Below are 21,901 nucleotides of genomic sequence, written 5' to 3'. Positions count from 1 at the left end.
AGCACACATCAGAAAGAAGGTAATAGGGATGCTAACAAAAGATGGTGGGTGGGTATAGTCCTTGCTGAGCAAACAATCAAAATGCATCCATCGGTAACAAGAACCTTGTAAAATGATGCCATAGGTGGAGGAGTAGGTAGGGAAATTCATCTGAATGTGCAAAGAAGCACTGTCGCCTTCAATATCAAGACCCCTCTCAGTCAGAGAGCTTCTAACAACTTTGCCGAGCTCTCTCTACTTGGAGCTGCATGGATGAAGATGGCAGCTGTGGTGCCTTCTTTGGACAGTGAATGAGGTAGGTTAGGGAGAGACAGTGAGACTGTTCAGGGCACATACTGAAACCTCTTCCCGTCCTCTCCTTGGGATGGCTTGTCTTATTTGCCAATTTATTCTAGAAATAAAAACAACTCAGAATTTATTGTTTTGTTTGGGGGTTTGGGGGGCATTGGTTTGAGTGATTTTGTTTGCTTTTAGACATTTTCTTTGGGGCTAAAGCCACAAGTGTAAGGCTTTCCCCGTACTGAAATTTTTAAATCCACTTCCAGTTTTTAAAATGCTTGGCTGTAAGAAGAATACAGGATGCATGTCAGGAATGTGACCAGCATAGGGTAGCATAAAAAGGAGGGGGACATAAGCTAAGCATAAGAAAGTTTCCCTCACAAGCTTCCATTTCTAACACTCACATGGTCTGGAGGTAAGACTGCTAACAACATTACTTAGACACTTTTCACATAGAAACAGGTAGGTCAAAAATTATGCATATGAAGACATTTACTTCTGTGTATGCATATATTTATAAATATAAATAATATATGCAATATTCCATAATCAACATAAAATTCTCATAACTAGGTAGCATAGCAATAATTCCATATTACATGAATTAAACTGTACATAAACTAACCTTTATAAACAATAACACATGGTAAGCGCTAAGTAAACCCAAAGCATGACGAAGATATATTCCTTGTGATGATTTTTGACTTGCTTTATGACTTTGCCAACATCATGCCTAGAAGAAACAGAGATGAATTTTCCTGTGTGTGGGCTCATGTGATGGCTTTAAGATTGCATCCTATTTTATTTCTTCAGCACAACATATTTGGTAAATGATTCCTGCTGCTTTTGCAGCTGTCATTTGTGCTGGATGTTGCCCCATTCTGTGGATATAAAGCATTATGTGCTCTCCTAAGACAGTAGGTGATTCTGCTTCTCTGAGCATCACTGCACAGCTGTGGACTCGCTGGTTCATAGATGCTAATGCATAGCTGGAATAGATATGACCAAACCCTTCCTGAAAGTGTCAGGCTACCCTTCTAGTGTTGAAATGTCAGCTCTATATTAATGTGATCCTGTTAGGTCGCATATACCACAAATTTGTTCTTCAGCCATTTGTATATTGATTGACAAAGGTTTCTACTATGGAGACCACATTTTATGTGGTCAAATAATAAATTGCTTCTTATGGCTTTTTATTTCATGACTTACTTGGGGTCTCACTCTTTAACCCGAACTGTCCTGGTCATTATGCATAGTTGGTCTCAAACCTGGGACAGTCCTCCTGCCTCAGCCATGCAGGTGCTGGGGTTATAGATATGAGTCACCATGTCAGTCATTCCCTTTATTCCTATGTAAAAGAAGACCGGGGCCTCCCTGAATCTTTTGATTTCATCTCCCCATTTGAAAATGCAGGTTCCATGAGAGCCAGAGATGCCCTCTTCCTCTTTCTCTCTACTTCCTGATTTACTTCTTGGCAGGTGCATGGTAATAAGAGATATTTATTGATAACTACACACACTAGTAATCTGTACCAATATTCCACCCACAACTTTCAAATCCATGCTTAACTATTTAGGTCCTTTTACTCTCAAGATTTCTATTTTGAATTGTTAACCTTATTCGACATTCCAAGGAAACCCATCTCTAACTCCCTTCATTCACAGACAGCAAATAGCTAACTGCTTCTTTCTGCTTATAGTTATTTTCCACAGAATTTAAAGGCCTCAGAAAACAAATTAAAGGTAGACTACAGGATCAAAACAGTAGGTATCATTTATTTCTGGTTTGTAGCCCATTGCTTATAATGGCCTTCAAGAATGAAATCCAGCAGACTCTCATGCTATCCCTGCCCTCAGTAAAACATCACCAGTCCACAGATGAGTGGGACTGACAACTTTGGCTCCTTCCTCCCTTCCAATTTAATTAGAGAGGAGCTTGAAAGGGCAGCCACCTTCTTCCAATATCCATGTGTCAGGTTGAGAATGTCTTATGCACTTTCTTCATTTCAACCATCGAAACCTCTGGTGGCCTTTTTTCCCCCTCTCCTTCCTTTGTTTTTATTTAAAAAGCAGGAGAAGAAATATCCCCCATGCTATGCTTTTTAAATGAAGTGACTTGTCAAGTCAGAGACTGTAGCTGTAATCTGAAAGGCAGTAAATTTAGCGACCCTCACTTGCACTGACAACCTGTCCAGCACTTGAAACATAAATAGCAGTGGAGACAAATCGCTGCTGTTTTCCTATTAGGCTTCGGCCCAATGGCCTCAGAGTCTGCCTTAGTGCCTTGGCCCAGCCTGGGCAATCAACTGCTTTTAAGAGCAGGCAGGAGCTCTCTCCTCTTTGCTCCCACTTGGCCTAGATATGTGCTCATGGGTCGCAGTGAGGCCCTTCCACGACTGCGATCTATCTGCTTCACAGAAAAGTTAAAAATCCCATACTGAAGGGTGCCAGTAAGCAGATGCCTAGAACCCAAAGTGAATGTCGCTAGATTGTTCAATTTTCAGCTTATACACTTTGGTATAAAATGAAGACACCAGTTACCAGACCCCTCATTATTGGTATAGTGACCCCTGAGTCTTATCAAAGGCTGTCCAATTTACCTTAGATGGAAACACCGCACAGCATCACGCTAGTCCGTGCTTAAACATGTTCCTTGATGCACTACTCCCCACCTCCACTCCCCCTTTCCATTGACTATGTATTGATGTCAAGCAAGAATAGTTCTCTGGGGGTTGAGGATTTAGCTCAGTGGTAGAGCGCTTGCCTAGGAAGTGCAAGGCCCTGGGTTCGGTCCCCAGCTCCGAAAAAAAGAACCAAAAAAAAAAAAAAAATAGTTCTCTGAATTGAATGGAACACCCGATTCAGCAATGAGCCTCTCCCAGAAAAGAAACTGAGATTTAGGGGTGAACCATTACAGCAACTGGACATGCAAAGGAAGAATGGAGGGGCCAGAGAGGGTGGCCATGTTTTGCTTTGCTTTTAATTACATTTCAAAGGCCTTCATAGACAGCTACAGGCCTCTGCCTAGCTGAGCCTCCACAGTACGGCTGCCCTGCTGGGTTTAACACACTCACTTACAAAATGCCAATTGATTTATGTGACTCTTGAAAACAGCGACCGCTGCTCTCATCTCTCTTGATATTTAATCCTCAGCTGTGGCAGAATCGCTAATAACGGGTCGAGTGTTCCCCCTGCAGTTTTGATGACAATGGTAAAGGGATCTTGGTCTTTGCTGCCTCTGTCCAGCAATTCAAATCTTCGCCTCACCCTCCCTATTACAAAATAATCTTGCAAACAAATGGGATCTGCGGGAATTCTTACTTCTATTTTATTCCCAAAGGCTTCTTATAGAGTATTTTTATTCTTTTTAGACAGTTTTAACTACTTGCTGATTCTGTCCTGCATTCTTAGCAATGAAGCTGGAGAAGGGCACTGAAATTGCTTGACAATCTAATGCTTGCATATTCCCATTTTCCACAGATTTGGAGAACAAAATCCAAATAACACCTCAGTGCCTCTTGCAAAACCTCCCTGATTACATCAGGTTATCATTAATAGCATCATTCGAAAATATGTACAAAAGAGAGATGATCACAGGATAAGAGATGTGGGAGCCAAACGTGCTCACTTATAACAATTTTCCTTCCTAACTAACCAGGATCCTCTAAGAAATTTCTCCCATGGGTCATGCTTCAATGACCCAATTCCCTCTCACTAAACCACATCTCTTCCAGGTTCCACCACCTAATGTCTACACACTGGAGACCAAGTTTCCAGCACAGGAATCCATGAGGAACTTACTCAAACCACATAAAACCCCAGATATAATCCATCACACATGGGCACAGGTGAAATTTTTATGAACAGAACACCAATGGCTTATGCTCTAAGATCAATAATTGACAAATGGGACCTCATAAAATTGAAAAGATTCTGTAAGGCAAAGGATATTGTCATTAAGACAAAGTTGAAACCAACAGATTAGGAAAAGATATTTACCAATCCTACATCTGATAGAGGGCTAATATATAATATATAGAAAGAACTCAAGAAATTAGACTCCAGAGAATCAAATAGCCCTATTAAAAATGGGATACAGAGTTAAACAAAGAATTCTCAACTGAGGAATACCGAATGGCTGAGAAGCACCTAAAGAAATCTTCAACATGCTTAGTCATCAGGGAAATGCTAATCAAAACAACCCTGAGATTCTACCTCACACCAGTGAGAATGGCTAAGATCAAAAATCTCAGGTGACAGCAGATGCTGGTGAGGATGTGGAGAAAGAGGAACACTCCTCCATTATTGATGGAATTGCAAGCTGGTACAACTACTCTTGATGTCAGTCTGAACGGTTCCTCAGAAAATTGGACATAGTGCTACCGGAGGACCCAGCTATACTGCTCCTGGACATATACCCAAAAGATGCCCCAACATATAAGAAGAACACATACTCCACAATGTTCATAACAGCCTTATTTATAATAGCCAGAAACTGGAAAGAACCTAAATGTCCTTGAACAGAGGAATGGATACAGGAAATGTGGTACATTTACACAATGGAGTACTACTCAGTTAGTAAAAACAATGACTACATGAAATTCTTAGGTAAATGGATGGAACTAGAAAATATCATCTTGAGTCACATAACCCAGTCACAAAAGAACACACATGGTATGCACTCTGCTAGGTGGATATTAGCCCAAAATCTCAGAATACCCAAGATACCATTCAGAGACCACATGAAGCTCAAGAAGAAGAAAAACCAAAATGTGGATGCTTCGGTCCTTCCTAGAAGGGGGAACAAAATGCTCATGGGAGGAAATACAGGGACAAAGAGTGGATCAAAGACTGAAGGAAGAGCCATCCGAGACTACCCTACCTGGGGATCCATCTCATATGTAGCCACCAAACCCAGTCACTATCAAGGATGCCAAGAAGTGCTTGCTGACAAGAGCCTGATACAGATGTCTCCTGAGAGGCTCTGCGAGAGCCTTACTGATACAGATGAGGATGGTTGCAACTAACCATTTGAGTGAGCACAGGCACCCCAATGGAAGACTTAGAGAGAGGACTGAAGGATCTGAAGGGGTTTACAACTCCATAGAAGACTGACAATATCAGCCAACCAGACCCTCTGCCTTCCCCCCAGACCTCCCAGGGACTAAACCACCAACCAAAGAGCTCCCAGGAGCTAAACCACCCATCAAAGAGTACACATGGAGAGAGCCATGGCTCCCTATGTAGAAGAGGATGGCATTATATCACATCAATAGAAGGAGAAGCCCTTGGTCCTATGAAGGCTTGTTTTCCCAATGTAGGGGAGTGCCAGGATGGTTGGGTTGGAGGGGGAGCATACTCATTGAGGCAGAGGGAGGCAGGATGAGAGAGGGGGGAACTGGGAAAGGGGTCAACAGTTAAATGTAAATACATAAACTATCCCATAAAAATGCCAAAAAGGAAGAAGGGTATGGGAACATTGTTCAAGTGTAAGGGGAGGAGGCCTGAGAGGGATGGGAATAAGAATGGAAATCAGTAGGGGTTCATCACTGGAACTAGCTGGAGACCTGGGATCAGGGAGGCTATAGGGAGTCTATGGGGGGTAACATTTGCTGAGATTCCTAAGAGGCAGGGATAGAGATACCGAAGTGGCCACCTCCTGTAGCCAGACAGGCAGGACTTCCAGCGGAAAGAGAAGGACATCACACCCTACACAAATCATTCAACCCAAAATTGTTCTTGATTGGTATATATGGAGAAACAAAGATGAAGCAGAGGCTGACCTAACTTGAGACCCATCCCATGGGAAAAAGCCAACCCTTGACACTATTAATGCTACTCTGCTATGCTTGCAGACAGGCACCTAGCATAACTGTCTCCTGGGAGGTTTCATCCAGGAGCAGGTGGGAACAGATTCAGAGACCCACAGTCAAGTATCAAGTGGAGCTCAGGGAGTCTTGTGAGATTTTATTCTTAGAAACCATGTTTCTCTGGAATAGAAACATGGAAAAAAAGGAGAAAAAAAGGAGAGAGGAAGGGAATAAGGAAGTTAGGAAGGGAAGGGAAGGGAAGGGAAGGGAAGGGGAGGGGAGGGGAGGGGAGGGGAGGGAAGGGGAGGGAAGCGAAGGGAAGGGAAGGGAAGGGTAGGGGAGGGGAGGGAAGGGAAGGGAAAGGGAAAGGGAAGGGGAGGGGAGGGGAGGGAAGGGAAGGGAAATGGGAGGGGAGGGGAGGGGAGGGAAGGGAAGGGAAGGGAAGGGAAGGGAAGGGAAGGGAAGGGAAGGGAAGGGAAGGGAAGGGAAGGGAAGGGAAGGGAAGGGAAGAAAGAAGAGGTTAGGAGAGGACATTACCCTGCAGGTGCAGGATTAAATTATCAGGTGGATGCTCAACTGAAGCAAATCAGAATTCCTGCTGTCCTCAGCACCTGTGAATGTCCTCTTATGAAGGTCCTCCTTTCTCTTTCATGAGCAACTCCATTTCCAAGCACTTCCTTAGTGGTTTGCCTGCTGACTCTCCTACTTTTGTCTGTTGACTTTCAGTAAGCCCTTTACCCGGGAAACTCCTTCTTGCCAATGGTAAGTCCATGGCTTGAGGCTTCCAGGGCTCCTTTGCTAGGTGTTGGTATTTTCCATGTGTCCATGGTTTATAATTCTAATGGGGGGACTTCTAAAAATAGATGCATGAGGCTGAATTTTCAAGTGCCATTTTCACCGTTCTTGCTTTGTTTGCTTCTCTTGGTAAAGAGGTTAAGTGAAGTGTGCAGCCGATAGCTGTGTGCTTCCCTGGGTGTCTATAACGAAGTCCCATGACTTTGCAAGCTCCCTAGTCCCCAGGACTCACCCTGTTCTTTTATACACTGGAGGAAGAAACTCACTAGATTCAGGAAGCTATGGATATATTAGCACATTCTTCAGCAAGCACTAAATAGTATTTCATTCGACAACTGTTCTGATATCTGGGTTCAGTGAGAACTTTGGGGTGGGGTCCAAAATAAAGAATTGGACAGAGAAAAATGGGTAACAGCAAGTAAAGTGAGAGACTTTATTAGGGAAGAACACACATCCAAAGGAGGAAGAGGGTCTGAGCAGGAAACAAGAAAAGGTGGGATGGCAGTTCTACAGTGCCTGCTAAACAAGGACAGAGCTCTCTGTCACATAACATGGTCTTAGGGGGGAATATCTCCGACTTCTTGCACATACTCGATACATCTGTTATACATAGTTCCACATACAGTTTCATTAGCATCTTTGTTTTAAGATTTATTTTATTTTGAATTGTGTGTGTATGTGTGTGTGTATGTGTGTATGTGTGTATGTGTGTGTATGTGTGTGTACATGTGTATGTGTGTGTACATGTGTATGTGTGTGTACATGTGTATGTGTGTGTACATGTGTATGTGTGTATATGTGTGTATATGTGTGTATGTGTGTATATGTGTGTGTGTGTGTATATATGTATGTGTGTGTATGTGTGTGTATGTGTGTGTATGTGTATGTACATGTGTATGTGTGTATGTGTGTATATGTGTGTATGTGTGTATATGTGTGTATGTGTGTATATATGTATGTGTGTGTATATGTATGTGTTTATGTGTATGTATGTGTATGTGTGTGTATGTGTGTATATGGGTATGTGTGTATGTGTATGTGTGTATATGTGTGTATGGGTATGTGTGTGTATGTGTATGTGTGTGTATGTGTGTATGTGTATGTATGTATGTGTATATGTGTGTATGTGTGTGCATGTATGTGTGTATGTGTGTGTGTGTGTGTGTATGCTTGTATGCTTATACTCACACATAGCTGCAACTCCTACGAAGGCCCATAAAGAGTATTGAATTATTTGAAGCTGGAATTGCCACTTATGACCTGTCCAGTCATAACTGGTAACTGAACTCTGCAAAAGCAGCAAGTGCTCTTAACTACTAAACAAACCATCTCTCCTACCTCCAAATATCAGTGTTTAGTTTTTCTTTTTGGCTAGAGACTGAATCCAAGGCGTTGGACATGCCAGGCAAGTGCTCTACCACTGTATGTAGTCCTGACATACATCCTCAGGACTCACCCACATATTAAATCTCTGTCTAGGGCTGTGCTCTTTGGTATTACAATTTCAGGGCACGTTCAGACTCTAGAATGCCTCTGCATCTGTGCCAGTGGCCCCAGCCAGTTCCTGCCTCAGCTTGGGGCTTTCTAGCTTCCTCTTTGCTAACAAGGTGTTCTCATAGGCCAGCTGTGCAGGGCTTGTGTAAGGTCTTCTAGATCTCACTGCCTGAAACTCCTGCCTCAGATCTCTATTATTTTGTGAACTTTCAATAGGTTCCAACATTTTGCTGGTCCCCAACAGGTACATCGGGCACGATCAGCTATTCCTATGGTATATAAAACACAATGTGGAGTATACAATCTAACCACAGCAATTTTCAATACAAGTCCAACGGAGAGCTAAATATAGATGGTCTTGATTTTACTCTCACACCAAGTACCAGTAGACCAGTGTGCATACAGTGAAGAATTTCAAGACCCAGGACAGGAAAGGATGTGCGGATGGTGGTCCCAGCTAGAGTGCTGAGCGTTAATGATGTCAGCTAGCTTACTTACATTGTGTGTGAGAACAAAAACGCAAATAGGGACAAATTTGATCTCCGTGGATGCCAGAGAAAATAATTCCAGAGCGTTGTTCTTAGTTTGCTCAAACTCACTCATTGAGGCAAAGCCAGTTGGGACTCTCCCTTGACTTTGCCATTGTCCCTGCTTTCTGACTGCACTGTTGGGGGCTGCAAAAGGCAGGAAGCCAGTTTACAGACTCCACACCCTGCTGTGTTTTACCATTCAAAGAAAGAGCATTAGTCTGTTTGAGTAACCCACCCCTCCCTCTCCCACGAAATTCAAACATCTTAACAGTCACAAGCATCTCCCTCTTCTTTCTTCTCTTTGTCTAACACTTCCTCAGAATCATCTTTAATGTATCCAGTCCCCCTCATTTACTGCCAGGCAACCCCCCTTGTTCCTATTCTCTCAAGATGGCTGCTCCTTTTAGTCACTCACCACTCCCTTCCCAAGCTGACAGGAGTGGATGAGAAGTGATTTCCACTTTAGGATAGCAACATTGTAAATAGCACAGGCTCTCTCAGTGGTATAGGAAGCGAAGAAACAAAAACTCTCAAAGATCCAGAGAAACACTAGGGATATAAGCAAAACCCGATGCAGGCATCCTGTTGATATATTATGTCCGCTTACTCTCCCTTCCTTAGCATTTCTGAGTAGAATGTGCTGGGTAGAGGAGCAAAAACAGGAATACATAAGCATGTCCTCAGGAATTAAATTTAAAAAAAGGAAAGCGTAAAAAGAAAAAAGGGGGACAATAAAGGAACTGTAAGAACAGATACTGGAACAGATATTTGTTATAGCATTTGAAGGTCACCCAGGAAACTTGAAATAGCATTATTGAAGTTTTGTGTGTGAGAAAGTTCATAGCCTGCCTCTGTTGTACACACACACACACACACACACACACACACACACACACACACACACCTGCAAGATAAATTTTACTGTATGTTTGCATTTACTGCTAATGTGTTTATAACCGGGTATATGTAAATAGTCCAATTCAGGTGAGTAAAGGGAATGTCATCTCAAATACATTTTCCCCTTATGGAAATATAGATCTGCTATGTCGTTTCAAGACTCCTCTCAGAACACCAATTTCTAAGCAGACATCAGTCCTTTGAGTTCTGCATTTTAAGCCCACAAAACACTGAACATCAAGATTCATGAATTGTCCTTCTTGAATCTCAAATAAAGCAAAAGAATTACAAATCTCATGAGTAATAAGGTCAGAGGCCTTTAACATATATTGGTTTATGTCAAACAGAAAGTGGGTTGTCATATCCTAGAGGGGGACAATAAGAAAGCCTACTGTGGTTACTAAGTAAATATTAGAGGGCTAGTGGATTTTTATAGTAGTAGCTGATTTACTAAATCTTCCACCTTTCTCTCTCTCTCTCTCTCTCTCTCTCTCTCTCTCTCTCTCTCTCTCTTTGTGTGTGTGTGTGTGTGCATGCGCACGTGCGCCCCTGTGAGCACCTATGTCTCTTTGTCTATGTGTGACACACGCACAAACACAGATAGATAGATAGATAGATAGATAGATAGATAGATAGATAGATGGATGGATGGATGGATGGATAGATAGATAGATAGATAGATAGATAGATAGATAGATAGATAGATAGATGGGGAAGAAAGTGGAGAAGAAAGGAAGAGGAAAAAGAAGGAAAGAGGATGAGAAGCTCCAAAGAAGTATATCTAGTTGCAAATGACTGCTGACTTACAAGGACTAGGTGACTTTGCAAACTCAATTTCACCAAAGCAGATATCGTCCTCAGCACAACACCTGGTATACTCTAATGGGTGTTATTTCTAGATGCTTTGCTCCACTCTGCGGAACACCAAAGAGAATGCTTCCCTCTGGCCATTAGCCCAGGGTTCCTCTTTCTGACTCACGAAGACATATTAATGGAATTAGTAAGGCACAACTTGAATACACAGAGGAAAGGGGGTCATGATAATTGAGTGCAAGCCTGTGAAAGGTAGGGACACTGAAGAAGACAGGGAGTTATTTGGCTTTCTCGCCGAATTATTGCCAGAAGACGCAAAATGACACTCAACAAGGGATAATTTAAACTGAACGCCGGACACCAGAATAAACATAACATTCATCAGAGTGAGGACAGTGGTTGAGATGTTTAAAATACAAAAAAGATTGAAATTTACACTTTAAGCAAAATATATACAGGGTAGACAATAACAGATTGGAGTCAGAGAAAAATCTAAATTGTCCTTTGCAAGTTCTCCGGACGACTTAAATGGCAGGTTATGAGTCACTTTCTGTCCTAAGAAGTTTTTGAAAGGACAGGGTATGGTGATAGAATCCTTGAGTGGGCAGCAACTAGACAGTGTGACTGAGGGAACCCGTGCCTCCACATGAAGATACACAGTGAGGGAAAAGGGAAAAGCCCAGGAGGACATGAGTGTACTCCACTCGAGCATCTTCTGGTTCACAATTCATGAGGTTTATTGTGTGCTTTTAACTGCAGCTGCTGAGAGAGAAAGGAAAAACATCTTGTTGTCAAGCCCGTTTCTGTTGGAGCTCAGCTTGTGGCTGAAGCACTGATTCCACACAGCATTTATATCCTTAGGACATAGCAAGCAATGTCCCTGTCCAGCCTTTACAGCAGCATGTTCTGTGTACTAGCTCCCCCGGCACACTGTTACTCTCTTAGGACCATTAAAGAAGAATGGAGTTTTAGGATGGCTTCTACATGTGGCCATTCTGTATGAGGTGTTGTAACTGCCTCTAATACCTGCTTGTGTTGCTTAATTCTGTTCAGCTGTGTCCCAGCCCATCAGGACTGCTATAATAAAAAAACTATAGGTGGCTTAAAAACAACAGGAACTTATATAATACAGTTCTGAAGGGTGGGAAGTCCAAGATCAAAGTGTCTGCATACATACTGTCTGGTGAGGCCTCATTTACTGGTTCATAGAATTCCTGTTTCTGTTGTATCCTTATGAAGAGCCCATTCTCCTGCTCCGGTCATCTCCTCAAGGCTTTAGACTTCCAACTTGCATTACGTTGTTGATTAAGTCTCAGCGCTTAGATTGTGGAAGAGCTAGATATTAAATCTGTATCAAGCTACCGGCGTAAACAGTTACTAACGTCCTAATCAATGGCAAACCTCATGTAAGTTCATGGAGGCTTCCGGGCACCAAACAACCCAGCAAGCTTACAATCTGGAATATTGAACTGCTCCCAACAGAAGACCCCGTGCTTTCTAAGCTATCACTCTGAACTAACCAGAGATTCTTGACTGAAGTCGTGGAAATACTGCCTTAGAGGTAACAGCTCTTGTGGGCTTAGGCAAAATGTAATAGGAAGAAGGCCAGAAATGCCTGAGTTTCAACTAGATGATCCAGGAGAAAAGAAAGGAGAATAGCAAGGTATATACAGAGGGCTTATCAGGTGGTGTAAATGATTATCAGGCTGGTTGAATAAAGGAAACTCATGGACTTTATCCTACCAGAACTTCCCCACCCTAATGAGACTCTATCTGGGTGTTGAATTATGGAAATAAAAGTAGCACTTGAGTAGAAGAAGCTATCCTGGGAGGAGGACAAAGGATATCTGCCTCCCTCGTGTGTATTATCATGAAAGGAAAACCCTCCTTCCTCTCTCAGGTTATTGAGGAAGTGCTTCCTACAGACATGAGACTGAAAGTTTATCTGATGGAGACCTGCTTTATTGGCTACTTCTGGTGGGGAGTGAGGAGTATAGGGTGAGGTTAATTAACATGTGCATTTGGTGTATAAGAATCCCAAACCTCAAATCCAATAAATAAAGCTTGATTTGTAGTTTTGTTCTCAAACTCATAAAGCCTGAGAGAATATTGTAGAAAGTATCTTTCTCCCATAACAGGCTTATTTCTTTAAGAAACTACAATGTGGGGAGAGATCTGTTGCCTCTCTTGTGTTTCAACAGCTCTCAAGCCTGTACCCCTTCTTTCTCCTACTGAGAATTCTACACTCACATAAAAATAAGTTTTGTGGTTATGGAAGAGGACAGGGGGAGAAATCTTAAAACTCTCGGAGTTGTCTTTAACACTTCTTGCTATAATCTATCATATACTCTTCAACCCAGAAAAGGTGACCTTTCACATTTTCCACATAGTTTACATCCCACATCTGGAGCATAAGATCTTGCCTGTCTAGATGCTTGAAGATTTGGAAGGGAAAGCTTAGGTGGAAAAATAAAAACATTTGGGAATAATATTCTGAACTGTATCTCAGTGTGCAGCACTTTTAGTACAAACATGTGCTATCCAGAACACACTGAATCTAAAGCAAATAATTGTATATTATTATTGCTTATTCCTTATTTTCTCAAACCCAGTCATCTTGTCTGTTGGCAGAGATTAGACGCTTCGGATGTTCCCAGTCATTGTGTGATAAAATGTTATCAAAGAGGTCCTGTGTTCTTCTGGGAGTCTAGTTAACAGGCTTGGTTGACATATCAAGACAATGAATTCCTGTCCATGCTGGCTGAATGTTATGTTGATTTGGCCATTTGGGGATTTTTAGGAAAGGAACAGCTTGTGGCATTTGAGCACAGCCATTAATTGGTACAGTTTAGTGTAGCCTGACGAGGAGTTACACCAAACTTCCATCCTGGAGCATGACTGCGTCAACACCCTTCCCAGATGCTCTGTGCTAACCCAGTGGGTAGTGGAGTTGTGAATTTGGTCATTTGAGAGGCACAGAATTTCACTAAAGTTAAAATCCATGAACCTTTCTATCCATGCATTAGCTACATACCAATTTCCTTGTCCACCATCTCTTTCCCCCTTTAATGTCCCCTCCCACTTTTTATCCTTTCAGTCTGTTTAGGAAAAAGAAAACGTTCATTTAACCAGTTAGGTTCCTTGTGAGAGTGTAAAAGATTTCCTGTCCAGTTTTTCTCTATGGAAACAAAACATTTGATTTTGTAGATTGTTCCAAAATGGAGCCTTAATGTCCCTAACTCCAACTGTTAACACGGGTGTAGCTTCTTACACCTAGACTTAGTGTCTCAGTCAAAGATACCATTATCCTCATAGTCTCATTCATCTATCCATGGCTTGAAAGCCTGGATGATAATCAGCACAAGGATTAGCACAGGGCTTATTTCTACACATTTAGATCTATTTTGCGTTATGTGTGTGGGTGTATATACCTATGTATTGATGCATATATGTATGTGTGAGCAGCTGTAGAAGCCAGGTAAGAGCATCGAGTGTCTTAGGACTAGAGTCACAGGTGGTTCTGAGCTACATGGTGTACTGTTAACTGAACTTGAGGTCTCTGGAAGACCAGGAAAAGCCCTTTTCACTACTGAGCATCTTTCTAGCCCCAGCACATACTTTTTTTGATAAACAAGATTCACATAATCCAAACAGTGGCATTTCTTGCAAGCAATCCACTCTCTTTCTGCCAGCTCCATTAGTGTAGGGGGGTAGCTAGTAAAGGCGATTGCCAGTGCATCATAGAGATCCCTGGTGCCCTTGCCCCTACTTTGTTCCAAATACTTAACTAATGACTGAAAGATATGAATGCTCGAGCACTCTAGCCTCTTCTCTTCTTCTTATTGGGACAGTGTTGAAATGGGACATGTGTAGTCTCCCGAGCCCCCAAAGGACCAAGTCACCATTGCTTCTGAAGATTTAACCTGGCATCATAACATTGTTGGCTTCTTTCCTTTGCAGCTACCACTTCCCCACTCTTCTGCCTGTTTTGCCTCAAAACACTTTCCCACTTAATCACATTCCGAAGAAACTTTATCTTGGCGTCTGCATCTGCAGATGCTGACCTCAGACAAAGAACATTGTCAAATTAATGAAAAACCATGTTGATTTATTGTGTTTAAAAGGGAAAAAAGGAAGAATTCTGCTGCACATTTTAGACTTATAAAAACAATCATGCAATTGTCTGGTTTTTTTTTTTCCAGGAAGAGAATTTGAAGGAGAAGAAGAATATCTGGAGATCCTAGGCATCACCAGGGAACAGTCAGGCAAATATGAGTGCAAGGCTGCCAACGAGGTCTCCTCCGCGGATGTCAAACAAGTCAAGGTCACTGTGAACTGTGAGTACAGGAGCAGCAGTGTTCCGTGCCCAGGGCACACCTCCACTCCCAGGGAGCCCTACAGATTCCATTAGCGAAAGCGCACAGCATTTCAAGCAGATGTTCCTCTGGTCAGGGATGCACATTTATACATTGGACACTTCCAAGGACGAGACTTGGCCTTTGAATTTGATAAATCAACTCTTCTGATTCTAAATATAACCAGTAATACATGTCACAATAGCCCCTGTCTTTTACTCAGACCGTGGAATTAGAAAACACGATGAGACACCACTTGAGCTTCTGGCAGTCACTGTTGTAGAGTCTGTGGACACCAAGGTCGGATTGCAACAATCCGTATCTAGTTTAGCTGGAATTTTTTTTATCTTAATGCATTGTTTGTCAGAAGAGAATAGCCAGAAGATTATATTTTATCCTCTGCTATTTAACTAATTGGCCTTGGGACCAAATTCAAGCCCATTTGGTCAGATACAGTGTGTCCCTGATGGCAAGAGGAGAATGTCTGATAAGTTAATTTTGGTTATCTATTTCTCCTAAAGCCTGGGCATTAGAAATGAAGATTTCACTAAGATGCATAGGTAAGTGAGCATACTTTGAACTTGTCAGATGAAAGGCTCCTTAGATGTAGTTCAAAGTAGGAGGAGGGAGGAAGAGGGGATCTATAGGATGTGTGTCACCCAGCAAAGGAATAAGAAATTTGTTTATCCTCTTCAATTAGGAGTGACTTTCTATAGCATTCAAATTCATGAGTCTTCATCACATAACTGTGACTAATTAGAGGACAAAGATTTTCTGATCTCTCTCTCTCTCTCTCCTCTCCTCTCCCTATCTATGTATGTGTATGTTTATTACCACATTCATACACACAAATACCCGTTTATGCACGCAAAACACACACACACACACACACACACACAATCATACATGACACACATACTTTAGCCCACATCTGAAAGTGTATTTTAAACCATGATGCAATACATTTTGCCTTCCTACATCTGTCTTGCTGTCACCTATATGCCAGAGTCAATATACATGCTCTCTAGTCTAACAGCCTTGACAACATTAATATAATCAAGTCCAAGTTAAGGCTTTAGAAACTGAAGCCTAAGTTCAGGAAATCACCTATCCAGAGCAACACAAAAAGCAAATGTAAGAAAGGGGGGTTCAACCTCAGGTCTCTTTGATTCTAAAGCCCAAATTTCCCAAAGAAGAAGAGGAAGGGGAGAAATTTCAATTATTCATAATGCTCAACATAGCTTTCTATTAGGGATTTAAGCATGCTATTAGTCTCACTATAATCCAATGAGATAAGCATCCATATTCTTGCTTTAGAATTTTGGAATTGAGCTTGTTTAAGGTGGCTTAGCCTCTGTTGGAATGCCGCGGTCCCCAGTGCCCAGCTCCAGCCAGCCTTATAGCTTTGTGAAATGGACAGGGAAGGCTCCACTGTGTACCTGGGGGAAACCAATAGACACAGCACTGAACCACACGTTTATGATCTCATTTTTAAGAGCAAGGGGTTGCATTTGATGAGCTGTGAAGTGCTTTTATCCCTGGCTGTCTTCAATTTTTTTTTTTTTTTTAGTAATAGAGTTTTGAAATGCCAGCATTACTATTCTTTTGCAGTACTGGGTGTGTTTCAAAGATGCATTAATGATCTCAATGTTATAAAATGCTTTAGGTCCTTTTTTCACATGAAAGGCAATTTCTCCGGGTGTTTATATAAGTTTGTAATTAGGTTAGTTAACTTCTTTTATGCACACATAGCCATGCTATCATCCGACACCTCTTCTCTGACTTTTAGAGTCAAGATTTCATTTTCTCTTAATTGACCTTCAACTTAATTGGGTTTCTGAAAGTCCAATCCTGTAGTAAATAGAAAATATTTATGCTTCCATTGTATGAAACATCAAAGTGGTCTGGATTGGAGATGGTTTCCAAGATCAAAGCTAGTCACCCGGGTCCTGTTATTATTGAAGCAATTAGTCTGACATTGCTCCCTCTCCACTGTCCCCAAAGTATAATTTAGAAAAGGAAAAAATACTGATAATTTTCAAGACAACTTTTATGAAAATATGAGCTTTAGCCAGTAATGAGTGAATCCCTGAACATGGACAGAACTCACCAATTCTCAAAAATTATCCTGGAAGAATTCAATTCGACACCCAATGTGCTCTAACCAAGAGGACAAGAATGTGCTCGATCCTACAAAAATAGTCAGTAAATGTTAACTGAAGGTAATGACAGAAAACTCAAAATAAAACTCTTAATCTTACTATTTTCCCAAGCTCTATAAATAAATGATGCCAGCTACAAATCAGGAAAAACATTCTAATTTCAAATTCCTCTGCAATTACTTTTTTAACCCAAACTTCATAAAGTACATGTATATAAAATCAGTCCTTACACCAGAAATTCTGTTCCAATAAACCATAGTACCCAGACAGAGTTGCATTGAGGAAATAGATATGGTCTCCAAGATTGAATTATAGAAGCATGTTCTCACCTATAGAAAGATAGCCAAGATCCCTTTGGTCACTTCATCTGAACCTTCTTTCTTTGGTTTAACTTGAGTTCTCTTCCATTTCAAGCAGAGGCTTCAGGATCAGGTTAGGCAAACAGGATAGCTAAGAAAACTACGAATGAGATTATCATAATGAGCATACCCTGGATACCACTAAAAGAAGCAGTCTTAGCACTTATAACTTCCCCACTGCTGCTCATTGATTCATTTACTCCTTTGCCAACAGATGTTTGTTACAGGACACATAGAGGCTAGCACAGTAAGGAAGGGAGACATAACAGTTTTACCCATTGAGCTCACAGCAGATTCTGTAGCCTCTCCTTTTTTATTTCTCTTAGATAACCTCCCTCTGTGGTAGGTCTGTATCATTGCACATAGCCATTTTACATGAAAAGTCTATTTTCTAAATGGTAGGAGGTCCTGGAACCTATAGAAAGCTAAATCATTGCTTCAAAATCTTTGCTATTAAATAAATTTGGTGAAATTTATAGAAAGGACAAGACTTTTGACTTTCCATGTCTTATGAAGGGACAAATTATATCATCCACAGAAAAACACTCTCCTGACTCTACATTCTCAATTTCCCCTTTCATTATGCATTAATGAGCCTCTAGGATAGTATCTACCACAGAGCAAGTGTTCAATAGATGCGTGATATTGCTTTCTTTCAGACTCTTCCTAGAGTAGACTTCTTTCTTAGTCATGAGGAAATTCCTAAATGCATTCTTCCCCCACCACAACTGACATGCTAATGTCCCCACTTTTTGCTTACCCTTAGTGTTCTCTCTCTCTCTCTCTCTCTCTCTCTCTCTCTCTCTCTCTCTCTCTCTCTCTCTCTCTCTCTGTCTCACAGTGACAGCATTTGCAATTTCTACCTCCTCTCCTCATCTCCCATTCACCCAACTCTACATCTAGAATGAATTGGCTCACCCTATATACATGGTGGGGGGCTGATGACATGGATATTTCCAAAGCTCTTACATGTGTGTTAGTTTAGAAAAAGCAGAGGTTACTGAACAACATGCACCACCTGTTGGGTATACACATGGGTGGGGCAATACCTACAGTGACCAAGAAAAGGCATGGAATCCCCTGGGTCTGGAATTGGAAGCTACCAGGTGACTACTGAAAGCTGAAAGATTCTCTAGAACAGGAACAGGCACATGCAAGCTCTGGGCAAACTTTCCAGAACCTAAGTGGATAACATAACTAGATGCTTCGGTACTTTGATTCAAAGGTGACCTGATAAGCAAATTTAGGAAAATAACTTCTCAATGTAGAGCAAGACCTCAAGTTATTCATGGCAACACCTATCCGATAGTCTCTGTGCTGGTCTTATATTTTCCAAACAACATTTTCCACTTATATTTTGAGAATTTCATAGGATATAGTTAAGAACTTATATATGGCAGACCTCAGACTCCTAGGTCTAACTCAAATTTCTTTTCACCCAAACCCAAGAGAGTGATAGTGGTAAAAGCAAATGATGTAGCTACTTCAGAGGCTCAAAGTATTCTTTACATCTGATTTCATACAATATTTGTCTTACACCTGTGTACGAGATTCGTAGGTGTCATAGGCAGGAGGCTAAAAAGAGAGAGGTATCTATGGCAACAGTAGATGCACAGGGGAAAGTCAGGCCTGAATCTTCAGATTCCTAATTTAGAAATATACCAATTATGTCACTATATGGTCTGTCATTTTTTTCAGTGCTCTATAAACATTTGCAAAAAACTGCAACATTTACTTTTCAAGCGCCCTTAAATAATATTTTTTATTTCCTTCCTGGAGAGATGGTGGTTAACCTCAGTGGTTAAGGACACTTAGTGTTCATATACAGAAACTGGGTTTGGTTCCCAGTATTCACATAGCCTTCTAGGTTTATAGCCATCATAACTCCATTTCCTGTGGGTCTGGTGCCCCCTTCTGACCTCCCTGAACTCTATGGCGACTAGGCTCTGTACAAGTGGTGCCCAGATGTATACGCGAGCAAGAACTTCATACACATAAAACAAATAAATCTTGAAAAATAAAATGAAAGAACTTATTCAAACAAACAAAGCAGTTTAGAGAGGTTCAGAACATGATCAACAGGGATCTAAATCCATACTTCAGCAAACACTGCTCAGATGTATTTGAACAAGTTACTAACCCTCTGCAAATTTCCCTTCTTGTTCTCCAAATAACAGTACTAATGCATAACTCTTAGGGCTGTTATTTGGACAAATAAGGATGTCTGACATCTGAAGCAGTCCTAATAGGTGTCTATAGTGTTGTAAATCATATCTTTTATTCAAATTTTATGGTTTTTACAATCTTTCCGCAGATTAGGGAGATTAAATGAATGAAAGTTATCCTTATTATCATCATTTTGATGGAGAGAATTTTGTTATCAGCGATATAAGAACAAGAAAGCCCTGATTAATGTTTTCAGGACCTGGTATTTAAGTTAAAAAAAAACTGGAGGAATCATTTGATAAGTGTATGTAAGCTCTTCCAACATCATGCAAAGAATGACAACGAATCTCTCTGTGCAGCATTTATAGGAATCCCATTTTATTATAACCATATTTTGAACAGACGTGTATTATTTTAACTCTTTAAGTCTTGCTACAGTATAATTCATAATAATCTTTCTTGGCCTTAGCTACACAGAATTCATTCCAAATGAACTCTAAAATGTCCATTCACAAAAGCCCCGGAATAAGGCCTGGACCATGACGTCATCCGAGAAATAAGAAGAGCAACAAGCTTTTGTGCTCCTTATTGGTGGCTGTGAATTGACTCTGGGAGAAGGGACTTACTGGTTTTAAAAGATGAAAGCAAGTAGTTGGACCAGAGTCATCTTTTTTCTGAATTTAATGCACTTACTCCAAGTTTCTAGATAGCTTCCAGTACACTGGGGCCTCTAAAGGATTGATAAACAATCTATTGCTTACCTGTACACATGCCAAACAAATTCAGAAATAAGGATAAGTTTGAAAGGTTAAATGCTTCCATGGTAGAGGTCAAAATAGAAGTAGTTCCAAGTAGTACCTTAGCGTATTCAACTATCCCACACACCCCAGGCACCCTGGGCTGAGATATCTGCGTTCATGAAAACATAAAGGAGAGGTCTTGATCCAGCTTTGAGAAGAACCCTCAGCTTTTTGGCCAAAAACTAAATTCCAAAAGCTCAAAGAACTATTCTTTTAAAATAGAAGGGTCTGAAATCCCAGGAACTTGGAACAACATAGTGAGACACCATCTCCAAAACCAAGACAAAAACCACACAGGACAAAGAGATGAGACAAACAAACTCGATGTGTTCCCCAATCTTTGTCATTATCCCCCAAGTAATAAATACCAAGTAATAGGTACATTAACTAATATAAACTTAAGCAGAGCAAGGAATGTTCTGCAAACATATGCATCTGTAGCTTGTGATCCTGATGCTATGCTAGAGAGCTTTGAGAGAATGTACCACAGCAATATTGTGTCAACATGTTCTATAGCTCTGAGTACCATGATGGTAGTGATGATGATGGAGGTGGTTGTGGTGGTGGTGGTGGTGGTGGTGGTGGTGGTGGTGGTGGTACTGGTGGTGGTGGTACTGGTAGTGGTAGTGGTCATGGTGATGGGGGTGTTGGAAGTGGTGGTGGTCATGGTGATGGTGGTGATCATGGTGGTTGTATGGTGTAAGAGTGTGTGCTTTTTTGACTAGGTAAAATGAAACATCAGTCCTCACTATGTTCCTCACTAGGATCTGTCAATCATATTCACATAGTTCCAGAAACAAACATATCTTGAGATTCATTTTCCACATTAAGTAATTAAACAAACTATAGAATCAGAAGTAACATTGTCTTTCCTACCAATAGCAGTGGACCGCTGAGCTACAAAGTGTGCAGCATGGGTGTTTGAAGAGCAGGATAGAGATGAAAATACGTGAGGATACAAAATGAAAGGGACTGAGTTATTACACTGTTGGTCATCTCTGCCTTATTTACTGGTTTACTCTGTGTGTGTGTGTATGTGTGTGTGTGTGTATTGTGTATTGTGTTTGTGTGTGTGTATTGTGTTTGTGTGTGTGTATGTATGTGTGTGTGTTGTGATGCATATGTCTTGTGTTCATATGTGTGCATATGTTTGAAGGATAGAGGTCAACTTCAGTTGTCTTCCTCTATTGTTCTGTACCTTAATAGTTTGTTTTGTTTTTATATTTGTCTTTGTTTTAAGACAGGTTTTCTCACTGCATGTGGAGTCCACCAATTGGCTGGGCTGTCAGGCCAGTAATCAATCTATAAGGCCTTGCCCAATCTTGGCATTAAAGACATGCACCAACATGCTTAACTTTTTACGTGGGTGCTGGTGATCTGAACTCGGGTTCTCATATATTTTTATCAAACTCAACTCACTGAGTCATATTCTACCTTTTGTG

At 41.2% G+C, this 21,901-nt stretch overlaps 1 protein-coding gene across 3 annotated transcripts in view; it reads left to right on the top strand.

Moving 5' to 3' along the window:
• Positions 1-21,901, top strand: part of Lsamp (limbic system-associated membrane protein) — a 2,169,253-nt gene that overhangs the window by 2,106,038 nt on the left and 41,314 nt on the right. For all 3 annotated transcript variants that reach the window (NM_001414997.1, NM_017242.3, XM_087575991.1), the window contains one exon: positions 14,820-14,954. In NM_001414997.1, coding sequence (NP_001401926.1) covers positions 14,820-14,954 — 135 coding nt within the window. The remainder of the gene's footprint in view (positions 1-14,819; positions 14,955-21,901) is intronic.

The sequence above is a fragment of the Rattus norvegicus genome, chromosome 11 (assembly GCF_021556685.1).
Source record: "Rattus norvegicus strain SHRSP/BbbUtx chromosome 11, alternate assembly SHRSP_T2T, whole genome shotgun sequence".
NCBI lineage: Eukaryota > Metazoa > Chordata > Mammalia > Rodentia > Muridae > Rattus > Rattus norvegicus.
The sequence above is the reverse complement of the archived record's forward strand: the minus strand, read 5'-3'. Positions and strand labels throughout refer to the sequence as shown.